General features: G+C 46.4%; 1 protein-coding gene and 2 long non-coding RNA genes across 3 annotated transcripts in view; 1 reads left to right on the top strand and 2 right to left on the bottom strand.

Moving 5' to 3' along the window:
• The window catches only part of TARS3 (threonyl-tRNA synthetase 3), a 38,428-nt gene extending 37,501 nt beyond the window's left edge, over window positions 1-927 (bottom strand). Inside the window, exon 1 of the mRNA XM_031440463.2 lies at window positions 493-927. Coding sequence (XP_031296323.2) covers window positions 493-795 — 303 coding nt within the window. The 5' untranslated portion in view covers window positions 796-927. The remainder of the gene's footprint in view (window positions 1-492) is intronic.
• LOC116149313 (uncharacterized) lies at window positions 732-13,232 on the top strand. The gene is made up of 3 exons (XR_010378238.1): window positions 732-813; window positions 1,638-1,722; window positions 12,259-13,232. It is a non-coding gene; the product is annotated as an uncharacterized LOC116149313 (long non-coding RNA).
• Window positions 977-3,442, bottom strand: LOC135319552 (uncharacterized). Its single transcript, XR_010378237.1, has 3 exons — window positions 3,222-3,442; window positions 2,490-2,584; window positions 977-1,309 (listed from the first exon to the last, which is right to left on the bottom strand). It is a non-coding gene; the product is annotated as an uncharacterized LOC135319552 (long non-coding RNA).
• Window positions 13,233-21,081: the final 7,849 nt, after the last annotated feature.

Raw genomic sequence — 21,081 nt, 5'->3', positions numbered from 1 at the left:
GCTATTAAATAATGTTAAGTACACAAATCTCAAGACAGCCCCAAACATGGCAACAACAAAAAACCCCAAACCACCTGTCAACAGATCCAGCCACTGATTAGAAAAAAATGGAACGGTTTAGGGAAGTAGCTGTTGGTCTCCCTGCCCAAGAAAAAGTACAGTGAGTTTGAAACACTCCAGCATCTTTCCCAGAGAAAGGAAAATGGTATTTCTGCTAAAGAAGAACATCTGCGGCTGGCAATTTAGCGAAAGAGCTGAGGAATCACACCATCAGGTCAGTCTGGCGACGGCCGGAAGAACAGCGGCCCCAGGTGTGTAGTCGGTCACGGCAAGCGCGCCAGGCAGGGCTCAGGAGAGGCAGGCCTCGCAGGCACCTGCACCGCACTCCACCCCTGACTCTGGACTCCCGCCTCGGGAGGTCAAGCCCTCCGACCGCGGTCCCGCCCCGGAAGCCCCGCCCCGACCCCCGGGCCCCTGACCCCCGGCCCATACCTGCGCGCCCGCCGCAGCGCGACCGGCCTCCCCTGGTGCCGCGCTTTCCATGCGCGCCTGGTGGCTCAGCTCCTCGGCGAGGCACAGCCGCAGGCGGTACAGGCGGTGGCGCAGCTCGCGGTTCTCGGCCCGGAGCTGCGCCACCTCCCGCGTCAGGCACGGCCCCTCCGCCTGGCACCGGTCGGGCGCGTTCAGCTGCTCGTCCTTCAGGCGGTGGACCTCCGCCCACAGCCAGCGGATGTCCTCCTCCTGCCGCTCCAGGCGCGAAGCCACGGCCTCCGCCGCCAGGGTCTCCGCCGCCATGGCGCCCACCTCCCACAGGTACTGACGCCGCGCGGGGTGGGGACTGAGGCGGTGGTCGTGGCCAACAGTGGGCAGCGACTGGGCGCACGGCGGCAGGCGAGGGTGAGCGACGTGGAGGGGCGGGCCCGGGCCTGCGCGCTGCGGGGGCTGGGGGCGGGGCGACCTGGAGGGCCAGGGCGGGGTCTGCGCACTGCAGGGGCGGGGCTAGAGGAAATATAGGGGGCAGGACAACGGGAGGGGTGGGCCAGGTCTGCGCACTGATTGCTGTTGTCTGAGTGAGGCTTAAGGCTCTTTGTGCGTGGGGTGTCTGCAGAATGGCCTGGAGAGCCTTGGGCCCTGCCTAGGCTCACGTTGCCCTCAAAGCTACCAGCATGTCATATCTCTGTTGAAACAAATTGTTCAAAACCTCGGGAAGGCTAACATGACCCTTACCAGGATGGTTCCTGTCTTTCTCCGCTTGAGTTCTCGTAGTCATCATTCTTTTAACTTGCAACCAGGCTCTGGAAAGTGGCCACTGGAAAAAAAAAAAAACGATCTTCTTTGGCCTCGTGCTAAGGCTGCCTAAGTGCAGAGGCCACTGCACCAGGGCACACAGTTCTCTACAAAAATTTAAATCTGACGGCATAAAAATGCTAGCTCCTTGAGTCCAGGGCAAATGCCACATACGACTTTATATCCTTCATAACCATGAGCACAAAGCTTCCTGCGGTAGGAACACAGATTGGTTTTTATTTGTATTCTTAGGGTTTAGAATGTGGCAAACAATGTTCTAAGTTCTTTACACAGGTATTAACTTGTTTAATACTTAAAACAAGAGGCACTATTGTTACATCTATTTACAGATGGAGAAAGTGAAGCACAGAGAGGCTAAGTGACTTGACCAAGACCACGCCAGAGCCACATGACATAGCTGAGACTCACACTCAGGTAACCCAGTGCGTTGTTTGTGTGCTTAACACTATGGTGCCTTTCAACCTTGGTAAACTTTCACTGAATGGGTCATGATGAGATGCAGGTAATGCATGCCATTAGAGGTCCAAGATGAGAGGCTCAATCTGGACTGTGCACTTGGGAAGGGAAGCAGGTGCTCAGAAGGTAACGGCTGGCAGATATTAGAAAGGTGAAGAGGTGGATGAATGCCACTCTAGGACCATGACAAGCCAGAAGAAACTGAGGGGCAGGACACACAGCTCCCAGGAGGAGGGTCCAAAACTGACACTCACCACCGTGTCTTTGTCATCCCCTCCCCTCATCAGCTTCTGGACAGTCACATAGGCCCATGGGCCCCACAGCCTTCCAGCCACTTCGCCACCTGTCTCCACAAGGTCTCTGCTCCCCCCATTCCTGTCCCACCATGACCTACCTATTGGCAAATGCCAGGGCCTTACTTATGCTTGCAAAGTGCCCTAAGACTCCTTTGTAATTTGTCCCTCTTAGGCTCCCATCCCCAATCACCAGGAGCCCTCTGATCTGCTTTCTGTCACTACAGGTTTGCATTTTCTAGAGTTTTCTATAAATGGAATCATCCAGTACGTATTCCTTTTATTTGGCTTCTTTCACTCAGCATAATAACTTTGAGATCCACCCATGTGGTTGGGTATATCTTTACTTCTATCCGTCCTCTCTTTGTCTGAGCAGTATTCCATTGTACGGCTATTACACTACATTGTAGTATAATTAATTTATCCATTTACCTGTTGTTGGACATTGGGCTGTGTCCAGGTTTGGTCCAGGATCTACCTCACAGGGAGCTCATCAGCTCCCCAGACTCACCCTGTGGTTATTTCCCCTGTTTCAGAAAGCAGAGTTTGAATAAACATCATCAGCAACTGGCAGAATCCCCATAGGGGTTCCCTGACTCACAGACCGAAGGCTCTTCTAGTAAGAAGGGCCAGGTGGAAGGCACTGAAATTTTCTCGACCTTCAAAAGAAGTACAGCAAAACTAACACCATGTTCCTGGAGGAAGGGCAGAGATGACCGCCACCCTCGAGGACTTGAAAGGTGCAGGTGTGAGATTCTCACCACACCTCCGTTTACCTCACCTATCGAGCTCGTGTCGATGACAAACACGTGTTGAAGGATTACAGTGGATGATCCTAAATTTGGTTAGATGGTGACCCTAGTCACAGCTGCTCTTCCAGGTGTGCTAACATTGGTGGAGTCTAGCAACATAACCTCTGATGACTCACATGCAGCTGTGGACCTGGCTAATGCTTTTTTCTCTATACCTGTTAGTTAAAGGCCATCAAAAGTAGTTTTCTTTCAGCTGGCAAGACTAGCATTTATGTGCATGTGTATATGTGTACATGTATGTCCACACATGTATTTCCTCATACTCTGTGCTGAAGGGGTCAAGAAGCAGGCATACCCAGCAGCACTGAGCACACTCAGCATCAAGATCTTGGCCTCTAATACCATTGCTTACCAAAGGAACCAGGGCTTCTGGGAGAAAGGGCTGATTCCAGGACTGGAGCCCACGAAGTTTCAAGATAAGTCTGGAGCACCTTGTTTTGCTAGAAAGCATGGAAGTGCCCACCACCACCCCCAAAATGATGGAAGCATGTCACCAGGACACAGGAACCGGCTTGGAGGGGCTCCCACTGGCCACACCTGGGACCACTTGAACATCAAAAATAATTAAGTTCAGTCGTGAACAACAAAGCATTGAAAAATACAGGAATTCATACTGATAATCCCGCTAAATGGTAAATGCAGAGGTAAATGTGGATTTGAAAAATATCACTTTGCCAGCATCACAGAGAGATCAGGTCAGGCAAGAATACTCTAGGGAGAAGCTTTGAGAAGCAGCAGGGTACTTTTATGGTTGTGAAGTGTCTCCCTGTAGAATGTTGATTAGTTGCAAGGGAGAGGACAAAAAGGAATTATACGATCGAGAAATCATGCAATACTTGATCAAAATTAACATCACCTGTGAGAAACAGGTGGCCATCATGCATCCCCTGACTGCATGATCTCAGTATAACCACAAGGAAACAGCAGATAAATACAAAGTGAGGAACACAGTGTTAACAACATGGGGATGATTGGGGAGGAGAAGCTTTTCTTCAGAAATGTCGATATCATAAACAATAATGTCTGTAGAAATGTTCCAGGTTAAAGGAGGCTAAAAAGCCGTGATGAGTAAATGCAACACCGATCCCAGATTGGACCCTGGGAGTGAAAAGCAATAAAGGGCATTATTAGGTTGACCAGACAGAACTGGAACAGGAATGGAATATCAGACAAAGCTATTAATGTGAATTTATGAGGTTGATAACTGTCTTCAGGTTATTGAAGGGATTATCTCCTCTCTCAGCAAAAACAAGCGGAAGAATTTCGGGGAGAAGTGTCATGATGTCTATTACATCCAAATAGTTCAGAAAAAAAACACACTGCAGAGGGAGAGAGAACAAATGTTAGCATAGGAAATGTTCACAGCCTCAAATGCGAGGCATCTGAAAATGAGTACTGGCTCCGAAAGCATCTTTCAGACTCTCTCCCCCAGGGAAAGCCCTCGGGAGCTCTCTACGGCAGACGGAGGGAAATCCAAATTTCTTTTCAGGACCATATAGGCCGGCCAGATTGAGCTCAGGACTGATAGCCTTTCTGTCACTGCCCCAGGACCCCATGCCCTCCAAGCCCACGTGCTGCTTCATGGAGCCCCAAGGTGCATCCCTCTCTCTCCTGCTCTGGGATTTGCACACTCGGAGTCTCAGCCTGATAATGGCTCCCGTCCACTCTTAAGATCCGACTTCTTTTCATCTTGGAGGTTGTCGCTTAAGGGCCACCTCTCCATTCTATTTAAGGTCTCCCCACCCCCATTTTCTCTCAGCATCTTTTTCAGCTTTGTTGTAATTACCTCATTTCTGTGTCACCTGATTCTTTTTCTCTCCCTACCTGTGCCTTTTCTCCAAGGAGGGAGGTTGTCTGTCTTGGTCACTGTTATTTTGTATCACACACCGGCACAAAGTGGGTGTCCCAGTAAGGAGAATCTTGGAGTAAGAATGGCCTGTGGAGGCAGTAAAATGATCGAGAGGGTCAGGCACCGATGAAGAAGGGGCGCACAGAGGATCTTTAGGGCAGTGAAGCTACTCTCTGTGACGCTATTACGATGGATACACATCATTACACATTTGTCCAAACCCACAGAATGAACACCACCAGGAGGGCACCCTAATGTGGCCCTTGGACTCTGGGGGGTAAGGATGAGTCAACGTAGGTGCATAATTATAACCAATGTGCCACTCGGGTAGGGGACATTGATAGTAGGGGAGGCTGTGAGTGGGCGGGGCCGGGGGTAAATGGAAAATTTCTGTGCTTTCTGTCAACTTTGTGGTGAACCTAAAACTGCTCGAAAAAGATAAGTTAAAAAAGAAAAAGTGGCCGAGAGACTACAAAATACCACCAGATGGTGCTGATTCCCTCGGAAGTATCAGTGTGGGGCACACGCCCTTCGATGCTGGTGCTGAGAGTGGTCGGGATTCTGTGACTTCTGGTCCAGTTCTTGGGAGACTCCAAGTGCTTCACAGGATTGTCACAGTGCAGCCCCGGGTTTGTGCTTTCAATGGATGCTTTAGAACATCGAGTTTATTGGTATTGAGGCAGGAAGAGGCCACCAGGTCAGGAGAACGCTGCTGTTGAAAGGTAGTTTGTTACAGCTCCCATGAGGAGTGGTTGCTTTGCTCCAGCCCTGGTGGGACCACGTAGGGAGGCACCAGGGGGCAGAAGGAGCAGGAGGAAAAGGTGGGTTCAAGTCTTTACTCTGGTTTCTGCTGGAAGGAATGGACAAGGCTGGGTAAACAAGCTAAGGATGAGCCAGTTTGAAATCTTTCAGTGCGCTGTGGGGCAGATGGGCTGTCTCTAGTTTTCCGGTACCTGGCCCTGGATTAGGGCATGTGGAGTGGCCCCAAGTACTAGAGCCCCATAAAGGCGGTATTTAGGAGTGTGGGCTCTGGACTGGCTGGCTTGCCTATGAAAGTCATGCTTGCAGGTGAGTCCTTTGTTCTCTCTAGGAACTGGCTACTCCTCGAGGGGCAATCTCTTCAGAGTCAGCAAGACCCCAAGATGGTAAAACATCAGAAACATGTGGTTATGTGATATCACTTATATGTGGAATCTGAAAAAAATGACACAAATGAACTTATTTACAAAACAGAGAGACTCACAGACATGGAAAGCAAACTTATGGGATTTGGGATTTGCAGATACTAACTACTATATATACAATAGATAAACAAGGTCCTACTGTGGATAGCACAAGGAACTATATTCAATAGTTTGTAATAACCTATAATGGAAAAGAACATATGTATGTATATATAACTGAATCACTATGCTGTACACCAGAAGTTAATATAACATTCAATTTAATATAATTCAATTTAAAGAAAGAAACACATGGTAGTACAAAGTTGCATGATGACCTAAAATTATTTTCTCAAAGTCACATACAAGGTCAGAAGCAAAGCCCTTCCTTAGGGTCACCACCACCAGACCATCGCAAGGGAGTTTGGATTTCTGAAGACTAAATCTTTCATGCAGGTACTTGTAGAAAAGTATCAGATTGCTTCTATAAACGGAACTGGCAAGAATATCATGATAATCACAGATCTTTTCATCAAGTTCCTAACTGGAAAAAAGTTTTTTAAAAAACTGGGGTTCTTTAAATCATTTCTCTGCAACTGCTGATGATCCTATGGTGACTTTTAAAGGCAAGACACCAGAAGTGAGTGGGAGATACTTCCCTCCCTCGGGCAGATGGAGAGGGGCAGGCCCTGGGAGGTGTACAAGCGAGCAAAGAACCGGTCACCTGCAGACCCAGCCAGGGCGCATCCTAGGGTCACCCAGTGCCTGGGGGCTCCAAGCTGGGGGAACACGAAGGCTGGCTTGGAGCACTCATTATATCTTGCTAATCTACAATGGGGTGTGGTTTGTGGCAGGGGTCTCCCCGCCCCTGCAGTAATCCCTGCTTCTAATCTGACTCGATTAAGTGGGCACCAGGATCAGATCAGAGGAGAGGGCTCATGTATGGGACTGAATCACTTAACTAAGACATCACATAGAAGGGTCCGAATTTCCAAAAGAAAAGGGACCACACTGGTAAGAAACAGCGCCCAGCTGACAGTTGCAAAACAAATGCCCGATGCAACCGATAGCTCTGGCTGAGTTCCTCCGCTGTCTGCAGCCAGGCGGTCAGTCAGGCCGTGTCCAACCCCAGCCTAGGTCACAGAGAAGTCCAGGGAGAGATGAACAGCACGGTTCCTGACCCAGCTCCCAGCATCACAATGAGGCGTTTCAGTGTGGACTGTGCGCCTGTTATGTTTGTGATGCTGAAATAATCGTTTGCGGGAGGTAGCGGGTAAAGCAGGGGGGCACCTGTGGAAATGCTCACTTGGGGACAAGAGGCAGCATTAGCCAGACTGCATCCTGTGCATCTTACCAAGTTCACTACAGCAAGGGGCCAACTAGTGCAGCACAATCCATTTAGGCCACGGTGGCTGGCTGCAGGTTTAATCCAAGGCCTCCCCCTCCTGGCAGACCTGTCATCACCTGGCGCGGCGGGATAAGTCCGCCTCCAGGTGTCCGCGCGCCACACGCGCTGCCTGCCGAGCTGCCCAAGCCCAGGAGGGGATGCTTCCTGGCTCTGCACGTGCCCAGGCTGAGGAGACAGGCTGGGTCTTGGTTCTCTTCTACAAGCCAACCACTCAGAGAGAGCAGGAGAGGAAGAGCCCACCGCCGTCCAAGCTCCCGATGAGTTATAAACAGGATGCTGAGCTGAGTGCTCCCACCCTGGGTGTACAGCGGCGTGTCCTCCTTAGGAGCACAGTGAGGTCCTCGGGATGGTGATAAGAAAAGAGTGGAGCCTTTTTTTCCAAAGCTGGGCTCCAGAGGGCCAAAGGCCTGCTGTGCTTTTTGCTCTCATCTGGAGGAATTCTGCCCTTACCTGCCCACCTGCTTTTTTCTCTATTTCCAAAGTAAGAACACAGTTTGCTGGGAGAAATGGTGAGCTGAGTGATGGTCTGATCAAAATATCTGGCACCACAGCCCCACTACTTAATAATGGCCTTCAACACCACACTGATTTTTATTTTAAAAAAATATCCAGTACTTCTCTCTAAAACCTCATGATACAGAAGTAAATCTCTTGTATCAAGAAAAACCTTACACAAAGTCTCACACACCTGAGGGTGGTTTCAGTTGTCTCAAAGACTTGCTCCTTTCTGGTTTTGATGAGGACTTGTAACTGCAAGGCATAAAATATTAATAGATTAAGGTTCTGTTAAAAGAAGCTGGTCTGAGCTTTCATTCTACAGGTAAAGGCACAAAAAAATATCCTGGTTCCTCAGAATGTTAGAGTTACCATATGACCCAGGATGCCAATGCTTGGTTTACACCCAAGAGAAATGAAAATATACGTCCACAGAGGAAACCCTGTGTGAGAATGTTCATAGCAGTGTTATTCATAATAGCCAAAAAGTAACGACCCAAATGTCCACCAGGTGCTCGCTTTGGTGGCACATATACTGAAAAAAAAAAAAGTTGGAACAATACAGAGAAGATTAGCATGGCCAAATGTCCATCAAATGATAAATGGATAAAAAATGTGATATATCCATAAAATGGAATATTACTCTGCAATGAAAAGAAATGAAGACTAGAAACATGCTACGACATGGATCAATCTTGAAAACCTTATATTAAAAGAAATAAGCCAGTTACAAAATTCCACATATTGTACGATTCCATTGATGTGAAATGTCCAGAGGCAATAAATCCACAGAGACAGAAAGCAGATTAGTGGTGGGCAGGGGCTGGAAGTAAAGGTGCTATTGGGTCCAGTGTTTATCTTTAGGAGGTGACGGTTGAGCACGTCTAGGTATATACTAAAAACCACTGGCTTGTATTGCTTTAAAAGGATGAATTTGATGGTATGTGCATTATATCTCATCAAAAGCTGTTATTTCAAAACATTTACATGGAAGCCTTCTCAGCTGTTTCTCTTCTGCTAGCCTTCCAAAGAAACCCTGCAAGTGCCTATTCCAGTTTCCCTGCCTCCTTCCTTCTGAAGGAAAGGGTTTGGATTGATCAGTATCTTAAGGGAATAAAGAGGAGGGAAGGGAAAGTGAGCATGGAGATAAAAGCTGACAGAGGAGGGGGTTTGGGCAAAGTGATGCAGCAGACAGATGCTCTGGGGCTGTTGTAGGACTTGTGGGAACAGCGGCACGGGAAGGACATCCCCGTTGATGATGCTGGGTACCACTCAAGTCTTCAAGAATTGCAGAAGGGGAGTTGAGCTATTTTGAAGTATTTGGTTGTTGGTCTTCATTTACCAGAACCATAAGAATCCTAGCTTTACAACAGTTACGTACGTTTGAAGATTTGTCTTAGCGGAAAAAGTATCCTTGGTTTTTAAGATAGTTGTGGTGAATTATGATCTTACTGTAAACTCTTCCAGACCACAGCCCCACTAAAATGGTCCATCCAGGGACCAAGTCAAGATGGTGAAAATGAATGTTTATAAATGGTTTCTTGTTTATAATTTTAGGCTGTCATGTGATATAAATACTTACACATATTTCAGGTTGTCATTAATGTAAGGTTATCAGAGACGTATTTGTCCACCCATTGATTTATTAATTCAATACAACTTTATAGAGTACTGTGGTAAACAAGAGCAGTGTCCTTTATTTTTTGTTGTTGAGTCCTTTGTTGCTATTAAATATCAATCAGACGTTAAAAAAAGTTTGGTAAATATTTTTACAATGTAATTTTAAATGTTGATAAGTCAAAAGTAGCCTGAGTATCTATTACAGTAATTATTTAACTTTTTAGGTAAAAGTCGGTTACAGGGAGAGTTTTATTGACTGCTTAATTTTTTTTCTTGTAAAGAAATCACCTTGGCTGAAAAGGAAAAGGGGGAAGGAAAAAGACCAGGTGGACTATTTGCTGTATCTTTAGCATTGCAATTCTTTAAAATTTCTGAAGCATGTGTAAGAAAATGTTAATACTTGTTAAATATAGAGTTGGAAATATGGGTATTTTTTATATTCTCTTGTTTTCTATACTTTTCTGCACATTTGAACATGTTCCTCAGTACAAACAAAAACAGAAATATTTGATTTGTGAAAGAAATAATCTGATTGTGGTGGTGGTTACACAAATCTATCAAATCTGTACCAATAATAAAAATTTTTTGGAACTGTACAGCAACCACAAAAGGAAAAAACAAGAACAGAAAATAAATGAGTGCTTGTAACTAGTACCATCTTAATAATGTGTATAGTTTAGTATTGAGCCAATATCCGTGTTCTGGTTTGGATTATTGATTGATTATTTGATACATAACTAGGATTATATAAAACATTGTCATTGGAGGAAGCAGAGTGAAAGGTACACGGGAACCCTCTATACTGTTTTTACAACTTCTATGCGAGCCTGAAACTACTTTAAAATTAAAAGTTGTTAAAAAAAATATGGCAATAACATTATTAGTATTTAACTGGAGAGATTCTTTTTCAAAACTCAGATTCTAAAATGTTCAACTTCTTTTGCCACCGGGAACGTCCTATCAATGGTCAGAATTTAGAGTTTTAAACTGACTCTTGTAGGTGATTACTTAGGTAATCATTCTGGGCTGTTCCGGGCAATCCTGCAAGTTCTTTGCAAAGATCCACTTCCTTCCAGCCTGGGGTGATCCACCCCCCCACCCCTCACCGTGTGCTCCATCCTTCGTGGGTGCCTGGAAGGGGCTGCTTTATGATGGGCTGTAATGACACCTCCCTTCAGAAGGAAATCCATTTGCTCTGACTGGTTGGAGGTAGAATCAGCTTGTACCAACCAATGCCTAAGAGATCTTGCTCTTCTTACCACAAAGAGGACCAGCTGTCATCCTTAGAAACATATATCGTTAAACAAATGCGTCCCAGCATGGCCACACTAGAGGCTCCAAGTCAGCACTTAGGCTTTGGGACCTCGAAGCCAAAAATGATTTAATCAGTGCAAAAAATGGAGGCAAGAAGTTGTTGTATTTCACTCCATGTCGCCAGCTAGTGACATCACGGGGTGCAGGAGCACCGTCGTGTCTTATGTTTTATGTCCTTCTTTAATTGTGTACGGGGCGCAGGTGGGCAAAGAGCTTGGTGGGTGAGCCTTGGATGCTGAAGGGGCCCCATTAAAAGGAGGTTTTAACTGCGGTGCCATCAGCTCTTTGCCAGGAAAGAGGGCCTCTTGTGAAGATGGGAGGTGGGACCAAGAAGATTGTAGGAGACAAAGTCTCAAAGGGTGTGAACCAGGGGCTTGGTAAAGGTGCTGCCCCCAGCTAAGGCGGAAAGCGCAGTGGGTCCCAGGGGGGCAGAAAATGAATTTCACTGATGAGTGTCTGGAGGCAGCGGAACCTCCCTGCGATGCTGCCTCCCACATCCCAGCTGAGACCCTCTGTGCTTGTCCTGGGTCAGTGGCTCAGAAGAAGCCACATTTGAAAGGGATTCTGTATCTTTTCGATTTAGGATTTTCTCCAGATATATGCCCAGGAGTGGGATTGCTGGCTCATATGGTAAGTCTGTTTAGTTTTTTGAGGAATCTCCATACTGTTTTCCACAGTGGCTGCACCAAACTGCATTCCCACCAGCAGTGTAGGAGGATTCCCGTTTCTCCACGCTCTCTCCAGCATTTATCATTCATGGACTTTTGAATGATGGCCATTCTGACTAGTGTGAGATGATACCTCATTATAGTTTTGATTTGCATTTCTCTGATAATTAGCAATATTGAGCATTTTTTCATGTCCCTCTTGGCCATTTGTATGTCTTCATTGGAGAATTGCTTGTTTAGGTCTTCTGCCCATTTTTGGATTGGGTTTTTTGGGGTTTTTTTGTTGTTGTTGTTGTTACTCAGTTGTATGAGCTGTGTATATATTCTGGAAATTAACTTTTGTCACTTGCATCATTTGCAAATATTTTCTCCCATTCTGTAGGTTGTTGTTTTGCTTATGGCTTCCTTTGCTGTGCAAAAGCTTATAGGTTTAATTAGGTCCCATTTGTTTATTTTGCTCTTATTTTTGTTGCCTGAGTAGAGTGCCCTAGGAGAACATCGCTAAGATTTATGTCAGAGAATTTTTTGCCTATGTTTTCTTCTAGGAGGTTTATCGCAAGTGTGCGTTAGATAAAATGTGGTTCATTGAGGCCAAGTACATTGTTTCCATTTCTGTGTCCATATTACCTGTGATTTATGCTGGGGATGCCACAGAGAGTTTAGGAATATACAATATATAATGGCATCTTAGTTCAAAGTCAGTTCACAAAATGGATTACATAGAGACTATGGTTAAACTCCAAATGATTTGGAAAAACATAATTGTAAGTGATGTCATTGGTATAGAAATCTGAAGTGGTTTTATTAACTATTAAATTATTGAAAACTGAAAAAACAATGGGATTCTGATTCCTCCATTTTCTTCTTCCCAGTTTCCATGAAACCTATTTTTACATCTTGCAAGAAATGTGACGATTTACTCCAAAGCCCTGTAACCAGAAAAATACCTGTGCTTTCGAAAAACGGCCCCTCCCTTCCCAGCCCCAGCAAGCAATTATTCATTTTGAAGGACATGTAATGATTCACTTTTCAATGAACTGACAGGTGCTGGTTTAGAAAAATGTGCACTGAATCACGTTTTCCCTTTTATACACAACTGGAATTGCCAAGTCTCCAGCAACATCCAACTTTAGAGAAGGAAGGAAAGGCAGTGGAAGAAGTGGGTGAGCATCTTGGCAGGACCATGACGCCTGCTTATGTCACGATGCAGAACAGACCCACCGGATCTTGCAGGATGCACCTGCTGCGGCAGAAGAAGCAAGGGCCGGAACTTAGCCCGATCCTGACAGTGTCCTTGAGACTGATGATCAAGAACAAAGCAGCTCTCATTCCGCCCCGACCCCTGGCCAGTCCCAAATCAATGTGCAGATGCCCATCTTTTTGAGGGTGTGCCCAGGCCACTGTGTCACTTTCTTGGGTTATTCCCCAGTCTAGAAAGAATGGTTTTTGGAGGGCACATTGTATCATAGACAGTTGATGTTGGAGAAGCGGGCTCCTGACTGTCGTGGACTTTTGTTCTTTGTCGGAGCTGCAAACTTTCGGAGTATCCCTGATACCTCTGCATTTCAGTGGTAAAATTCTAAAATCGGAATGGAGGTTAAGAATTGTGCAGCAATCCCCTAAAATGTGTTCTAATGCCCACCCCAAAAAAACCCTGAATATTCAACTTCTTTTTTTTTTTTTAATGGAACTTCTTAAGGGACATTCTGCAGGTGTTCAAACATGAGTGGCCTTCACCTGCTTTTTTGGCTCACAGGGATGTGTTCTGGGCTAGAGTGAAACTTGAACTCTGGGAAGCCTTCATGGCCGTGTCTTGCAGGCACAGACCTTGATGGGAAGGATTTGAATAAACCGAGACCTGAAAGCAACTGTCGAAATGGTTCCTACCCCAGTCAAAGTCCTGCCCCTCCAAAAGGCATAAAAAATGTAAATAATTAGTTTTCTTTAATTTGCTTATAGCTTGCTTATAAATAGCTAAGTTATGATAGTGAGTATTGTAGAAGAGTGCCCAAGCCAACATTTACTGTTTACTTAGCATATATAATCGATTTTATCATTCATCAGGCTTATTAGTATAAATACATACTTGGGGCCCTGTTTTCATAATCTGTGTACTTGAAAAGTACACAGCCTGCATTGCACCTTTTTCTGGCTGTGTAGAGAACCCCTGTTGTCTCAGGGCAAAGCACTCTGGGGTCCCTGATCCTGACCTGGGTGGGCTTGGGTTCCCTTTAATGAGAACTCCTCCTGCAGGGTCAGCCCCCTCCATGGGAAACACGCCGTCCTGCTGGCCCTGTCCAGCAGGCAGGGGGCTGGCCCCCAGGAATCACAGCCCTTCTCATATAAGATTCAGGGATACAGGTTCCTCAGGGGGGTGGCACAGAGGTGATTTCTGTTTCTTTCCCCCACCTACTTGTTTTCAGTAAGGAGAAAGGACACACACACACACATCTACAGAGAAAGAGAGATTTATCTTAAGGAATCAGCTCACCCATTTGTGGGGCTGGCAAGTCCAGAATCCACAGGGCAAGCCCCAGGCAGGAGGGGAATTCAGATCAGAGCCGGTTCGATTGAGTCTGAATTGCGCAGGGGAACAGGCAGGAGACTGACAGATGTCTGTGTTGCAATCCTGGGAATTCTTTCTATTTCGGGAGACCTCAGTCTTTATTCTTTACTCAGGCGATTGGGTGAGGCCTACCTGCATCACAAAGGGTAATCTGGTTTACTCAAAGTCGACTGGTTAAGATGTTAATCACACCTGATAAAAATATCGCCACAGCCACATTTAGACCAGGCACTGTGTTTGACCAGACCCCTGGGCACCACGGCCTAGACAAGTTTGCACATAGAAGCAAGTGTTCCAAGCATCGCGTGGCCCCGGGCTGACCGTTTAACCTCTCTATCCCTGCATTTCTCTGGTGGAAGATGAGGATGTAACTGCCTCAAAAAGTCGTTGGAGGGGAGAGGGGGTTAAATGCACAAAAATGTTCTGGGCAGCCTCCCCTGATCCAGTCTTCCCTTCTTGTGCCCACACTACCCTGTGCCTGGTGTGTAGTTGGCACTCCACCCACGCTAAGTCCTTGTGGACCCAGCAGCCTGCTTCCCGCATCCTCTGCGCGGCTTCTCTTTACAGTCAAGACAGTGGTCCGGTCCAGGGCTCCCGGTGTCTTCTCCCTGCATCTCGCTGTGCCCACCGGGCTGGTGACCACTTCGGCACCTTCTGTCCACCTGGGCCTGGCCCCGCACCACCCCTGGGGGGGCCTGAGGCACATGCACTGATTTCATAAAAGCAGCAGATCGTCCTGGTTTTGACTTTGTCTTGTGTGCAGACAGTATCTTTGGAGGGGAGGTGGTAATTAGGTTTATTTATTTATTCGTTTAATGGAGGTACTGGGGATTGAACCCATGACCTCATGCATGCTAAGCATACACTCTGCCACTGAGCTGTACCCTGCCCCATAAACAGTATCTTGATTCCTGTTTGCTGACCCCTCCTGCCTCTCCCTGAGGTCTAGCTCCTTCTTTCTTGTCTCTCCTTCCTTTTTCAGCCCCTACCCAGGGATAATGTAAGGATGGAAAGAACAGTCCTCAAGTCATAACGTGATGTCCGACCTCAAGAGAGTGGGAAATCTGGGCTCTAAAACAGCGGCCCCACCGTGGCGTGCTTTCTTTGAGTTTCCAAGGCTTTGGGTTTTCCTGATCCCCGGGGAGGGTCAACACTTTCTCCTTTTCCTCCATTCCCAAGGTCTCTGTCTGCTGCCAGCCTTCCCTCAGGGTGTGTGTCGACATAGGTGATTGCGGGGTAAGAGCGCCCTGGCATGGTCCAGGAGGAGAGCCCCACCCCACCCCCCCCACCCCCGCCCCCAGCCTCAGGCCCTTCCAAGAGTAAGACTAAACTATGATATTCCTGCTCTTCCATCTCCCTAGGAAAAGTTGCCACCAACCCCACCTGCATCCCAAGGTTGGCCCTTCTCCCTGTGGCCATGATCTGTGCTCCCACCAGCCTCTCCTGACCCTGTCTTCCCTTTCACCTTGTGCTTATCTTCCCTCTGACTTCACTGTCCTTTCCTAGCTTGAAATTCTAAGCAGTATGGGAACACGAGGAGGACCTTATCGGCTGGGCCATCACTGGATGTTCTGTCTGTGTGGGCTTGTCATTATATCACCACTCCCTCTGACTCTACTGTTGATTGTGAACAAGGTCTGCATATTTCTATGCCTACTCCCAGCTGTCACTTGCCATGATTCAAAGAGTTAAAATTGCCCTACGTGTTGGTTAAATTCTAGAACAACTGTTGAGTCTGTTAGGTGAACCCCCAACGTGCATAACCTACATCCTGTTTTGGTTAGAGAACAACCTGTAACAGGTAGATTTTTCTGCATTGGTAAACATTGGTCTAAAATGTTAATTAATCATCTCATACTCATGTTGAATGGAGTCCTGGGAAAAATACACCTCACGAGGTTATCTGAGCGCACCAGTCATGACAGTAGGGATCATTAAGCACCTATATGGACCTAGATTCCTCTTTGAAGAGCGCTAATATGATAATGACCCCCCGCTATTTATATTTGGGTTCTGTGAGTTGATGAATCAGAGATGCACTGTGTGATTTTATCAGCAGGTCAGGAAAGTTTCTTTCCTGACTGGGTTCTGCCACACTCACAGCAAAATCACCTTGGATTCCACCAGCTGTCAGAGACATTTCACCCTTACTGATGCCTGCTGCACGGCTGTCACTGCGGGTACCCTGCTCTGTGTCTGCTGGGATCATCACTGTGCCCTCATCCTCGAGCCACAGGGCAGGATGGAGTGGACCTTTACCACGGGACTCATGCAGAAGTCAGGCTGGAGCGAAGTCCCCCCAGGTGGGCCCTCCCTCTCAGCACCAGGACCCAATTTTAGAAAAAGGACCGTGTGTACTTGGTGATGGCTCTCTCTCCTCTCCATGAAGGGCTGGAGAGTGATCGGCTGGGACACAGCAAGCACACACTTCTCTCCTTTCTCCTTTCCTCAGCTGTCGAGAAAAGAACATCAGTTTGTTTATAGAAGCACAAACTGAAGAAAAATAGAAAGGAAGAGAGGGAAAGTTGGAATGTTAAGCCTCATCAGGGTTAACCTCAATTTTTTAGAAGAGACTAAATCAGAGATGCTTCCTCCCCGACCCACACACAGCGTGGTGAATTCACCAAGGCAACAGTATCCAGGACCCACAGCTCCACCAATAGGAAGCCAGCAGTAGTCCAGACAGCATTCCAGACACAGATACCAGGCTGCATGCAGTGAGGCTGCAGGAGACAGGGAGAAGCCGGGCTAACGCTGGCTTTCTATTTATAAACAAGAAATGCATCGAGAAGGGACAAAGTGGAACAAACAGACAGAAACACTGGCCATGTTTTATACCTAAACATTCTACTCACGAAGGACGACCCTCTCCTCTGGTGTCTGGTGGTGGAGGACATTCTCATCACACCCGCAGCCGCCATGGTTCCTAAGCAGTCCCCACACTTTATCTTAACTTCTCTCTCCTCACCACAAAGTGCAGTTATCCCCACGTTGCAGGTTTAGAAACTGAGACTCAGAGATGAAAGGACTTGCTCCAGGCCCCAAGTTCTATGCCTTTTCCAGAGCCCCATGGCCTCAAGGACGCGTGGTCCTCATTCACAGGGTGTGTGCAGGACACCAGCCTGGGGACATGGATGGCCTGGTTCTTAACACACCTGAAGATGGAAGGAAACATGGGTCCCTGGCCCACCAGGCCTCTGCTGTGGACTGGAAACAGCCAAATAGTAGCCACTGATCCTGAGATCCAGGCTATTTGGTTGAAATTATAAAATTTCCTCACTGCCTATCAACAGACCCGGGCAGACAAGATGGGACCCTCCCCTCCATTTCCACACACACTGGCCCCAATTTTCCTGCTGATCGAAAGAGATTAGTTGTTTCCCCTTGTTTCTCCCTCCTCTGCCAGCCCTCATCCCTCCCCCTCCTCCCAATCACATGCAAGGAGAAGGAACCTTTAAAATCTACCTTTTAATTCTCACAGCCCAGCACGGCCTAGGACAGAGCTCATGGCTTGGCCTGCAGTGTGCAGAGGGGAAAGGCTTGTGGTTCAATCACTGTCCTAGACCCAGGTCTCCACACACCCAGCTTAGCTTCCTCACCTCCTGTTTCTTCTGGACCCTACTCTGTAGCCCACCCCCACCAACCCTGTAAAGGCTGCCGGCGAGGATGGCTCTCATTTCTGGCCCATCACTGGCCTTCCCATCAGTTCCCAGGATGTACTCCCCGCATCCCTCCCGCCCCCCGGCCCACCTCCGCTCCTCCATGCAGTCCTGGTCCTGGTCCCGGTGGCTCTTCCTCTGGACCCTGGTGCTGTACTCCACCTGAGGCTGGAGCTGTACCACCACTAGATGGTACTAGGAAGTAGTTGTTAAATTGCACACTGTGTAAACGTGGCATTGGCAAGGAGTAAATCACTCTTAATGCATTTTTGCCATTCCCATAGCACCATTTACTCCTCTCCTAACTTTAATTTGCTAAATCACCCTATTCAGGAAGGAACAATGGTCTTTGACTCATAATGAAATCTCTGACGTAAAGTTCTTTAGGTTAAATAAAATGTGGGCTTCTGAGAAGTGATAGTAATTATCTGGTTTCTTTCACAATTAATTTCAAGCAAAACAATATTTTAAAGGAAAGTGAACAATGTTTTTCGTAGCCAACTAAGCCATGAGAATAAAAGACAAAGTAGTATGAACAAAGACCAAAATCCCCCGTTCTTCATGATGTCGGTAGTTGACAGCTAGAGCTTTTGTTTGTTTTCATTGCTAAGTCTTGTCTGGAAAGAATGTTTTTGGTAGATAGGGTGAATTTTGTCTTTATCGGTGCGGTTCAAGCAGCCAGGTTCTGGTTAATACACTGTTTAATCACAGCAGTGCTATTTCCACCAGCTTCTCTGATAGACGTTAGCACTGGGCTCTGTCATCCAGGAGAACAGAGTGGTTTCACTCCAGAGAGCTTTGAAGGCAACTTCACTCTATGCTGCTAAATGTTTCCATTTTTCATTGGGAAAAAAAAATCTGCACCATTTATGTGTGAAGGTCATTCTGGTGTTGATTTGTAATAGGTCCGTATACAGTTCCTCTCTCATTTGTGGACAACTCATAAGAATGATGATTCCCCAAGGCCTGAGTTGGTACAGCTCAACTCCCAGTAACTCAGTTAGAACAAATGTTTCCTCTCCAGCCAAGTCAGCACATGAATGGTTTGCATGAGGACAGATAGCAAAAACAATATAGGATCGAATCTATTAAATAGGAAGAACATTGGATTGGCGTATCCCCAAATTAAATAACTGGAAAGTTGTGTTTAAGTTTATACCTATTTTTCTGTTTCCTTCGTGAAAGAGCATGTCCCAATACTAATCGCTTAGTTCATTACCTTGATGAAGAATTCTTGATGTACATAAAATATGAATATATAGATAGAGAGAGAGAGAAAGAGAGCGAGAGCGAGAGCGAGAGCGAGAGAGCTGTCTAGCTGTCTATAACTTTATCCATTTGGGCTGTTACAACAAAAATACCTTAGCCTGGATGGCTTACAGACATTTATTTCTCACTGTTCTGGAGGCTGGGAAGTCCAAGATCATAGTGTTGGCAGATTTGATGTCTGGTGAGAGCTGCTTGATTCTTAGATGGCTGTTTTCTATCTCCTCACATGGAAGAAGAAGGGGAGGAGCTCCCTGGGCAAGAGGGGAGTGTCTTTATAAGGGCACTCATCCCATTCATGAAGGCCTCACCCTTATGACCTAATCACCTCCCATAGGCCCCACCTCCTAATACCTTCACCTCGTGGATTCAAATTTCAGCATAGAATTTGGGGGGAGTGGGTGGGCACAAACATTAAGACTATAGGAATATATATATACTTATATATATAGTTGAAGAATATAGCCAAGTCTTAATAAGGAACTACTTCATTATTTTGTAAATAAAAATCTCAAACAAATGTTTACTGAGCATACCCTAGTGCTAAGAGTTGAGAGGAATGCAAAACAAGTAAAAGATGGTCTCTACCCTCAGAAACACATCCACACATCCTCACTGACGAAACCAAGTCTGAATTGTTTAAAATGGTACAAGGCCCCACATCTCGACAGCCAATGGAAGTCAACAATGTTGAGGCTGTGGGATAGAAGGAAACTCTTGGAGAACCAGCACAGAGATTTCCCAGAGGGGAAGTGATGTGGCACAGAAGGAAGCTCTTTAAGAACCAGCACAGAGACTTCCTGGAGAAGTGACGTAAACAGTTCATAAATCTCTGGTTCTCACCCGAGCTGCGTGTTGGAAGCACATGGAGAATGTCCTAATGAGCTGACATCTGGGCTCCACCCTAGAGATTCAGAGTTAGTTGATCTGGATGCTCCCCAGGTGAATCTAATGAACCAGAGCCCTCATGCTGGTCCCAGGACCCTTGAATCAGAATGTAAATCAGCTACGTCATGCAGCACACTGTTTATTTCTGCTGCCACTCTTCTCATGAGAATCATAGAACACGACATTCTCGATGAAAGAAGCAGGAGGTTGATTTACCTGTGGATAAAAGGTCCTCATCTTCTGGGGTCTGTGTTTTGAGTAGTGCTGCTAAATCACAAGTGGAATTTACATGGGTTTGGAGGAATAGAACAAAGCAAGCATTCATGGAATTAGCAAATACAAAGGTGTAGAAATGGGAAGAAACAAGGTATTTCAGAGCCACTTGTATCTGTGGATCTGATGACAGTATCATTAGTGTCCCATCAAAGCCTACACATTTGTGGTAAATTACAAACGACACGATAGGGTTATGAATGAAGAACAATTTAAGATGTTAAAAAATGGTCAGCATTTCTTTCCACATTATTCCCTTCATTCCAGATTTTCTCCCGTTTCAGTGCACTTAATGTTTGTACATAAAAATTCCACGTTTCACTTACTCCTTGTGTCTACAGCCTTGTCTACCTGTACCGTGCATTCAGCTTAGTGTCTAGTACAGATATGTGTTCAATAGACAATTTTTCCATTTTTTATCATGGAAAAGTTTACACATAACACAAAGTAGACAGAGTGATCTAATGAGACTCTGTGTACCAATGACCCAGCTTCAATAATTACCAAATTGTGCCATTTCTGATTCTTCCATAACACTCCCCTGGGGTAATCCTTCATTTTTCTCTTGGAGGTAAAATTTACATGTAGCAGAATGGCACAATGAGAGAACGACAACGTTGGCTACACAATTTTGGCAAAGGCATGCACCTGTGGAACCCACACTCCTGGAAAGAGAACATTTCCATTGCTCCAGAAGGCTCCTTCACATCTCTTGTCAGGCAATCCCTCACCAACCAGAGGCAACTTACAGGATCTTTTATTCACCTGAGCTGAACTTTGCCTATTCTAAAATGCCATCTTAATGAAGAGCACAACATTTACTCCTTTGCATCCAGATTCTTTGGCTTCACATAATGTCTGCGGGGTTCATCCATTCAGTACCTATTTTTTAAAGTAAAGAATTCTGCACTAGAATTCTGGCGGGAGCAGAGGGCTCAGGATGAGGAAGGTTGGACAAGCAGCAGGCTGGCATCCGTCTGTGGCAGCCCTCAGAAGCCAGAAAAAGGAATTTTACTCTATATTTTCCTGGCTCCGAGTCAGCG

This window comes from Camelus dromedarius, chromosome 29 (assembly GCF_036321535.1).
Source record: "Camelus dromedarius isolate mCamDro1 chromosome 29, mCamDro1.pat, whole genome shotgun sequence".
In the NCBI taxonomy this organism is placed as follows: domain Eukaryota; kingdom Metazoa; phylum Chordata; class Mammalia; order Artiodactyla; family Camelidae; genus Camelus; species Camelus dromedarius.
This window is presented reverse-complemented; position numbering and strand designations above follow the sequence as displayed.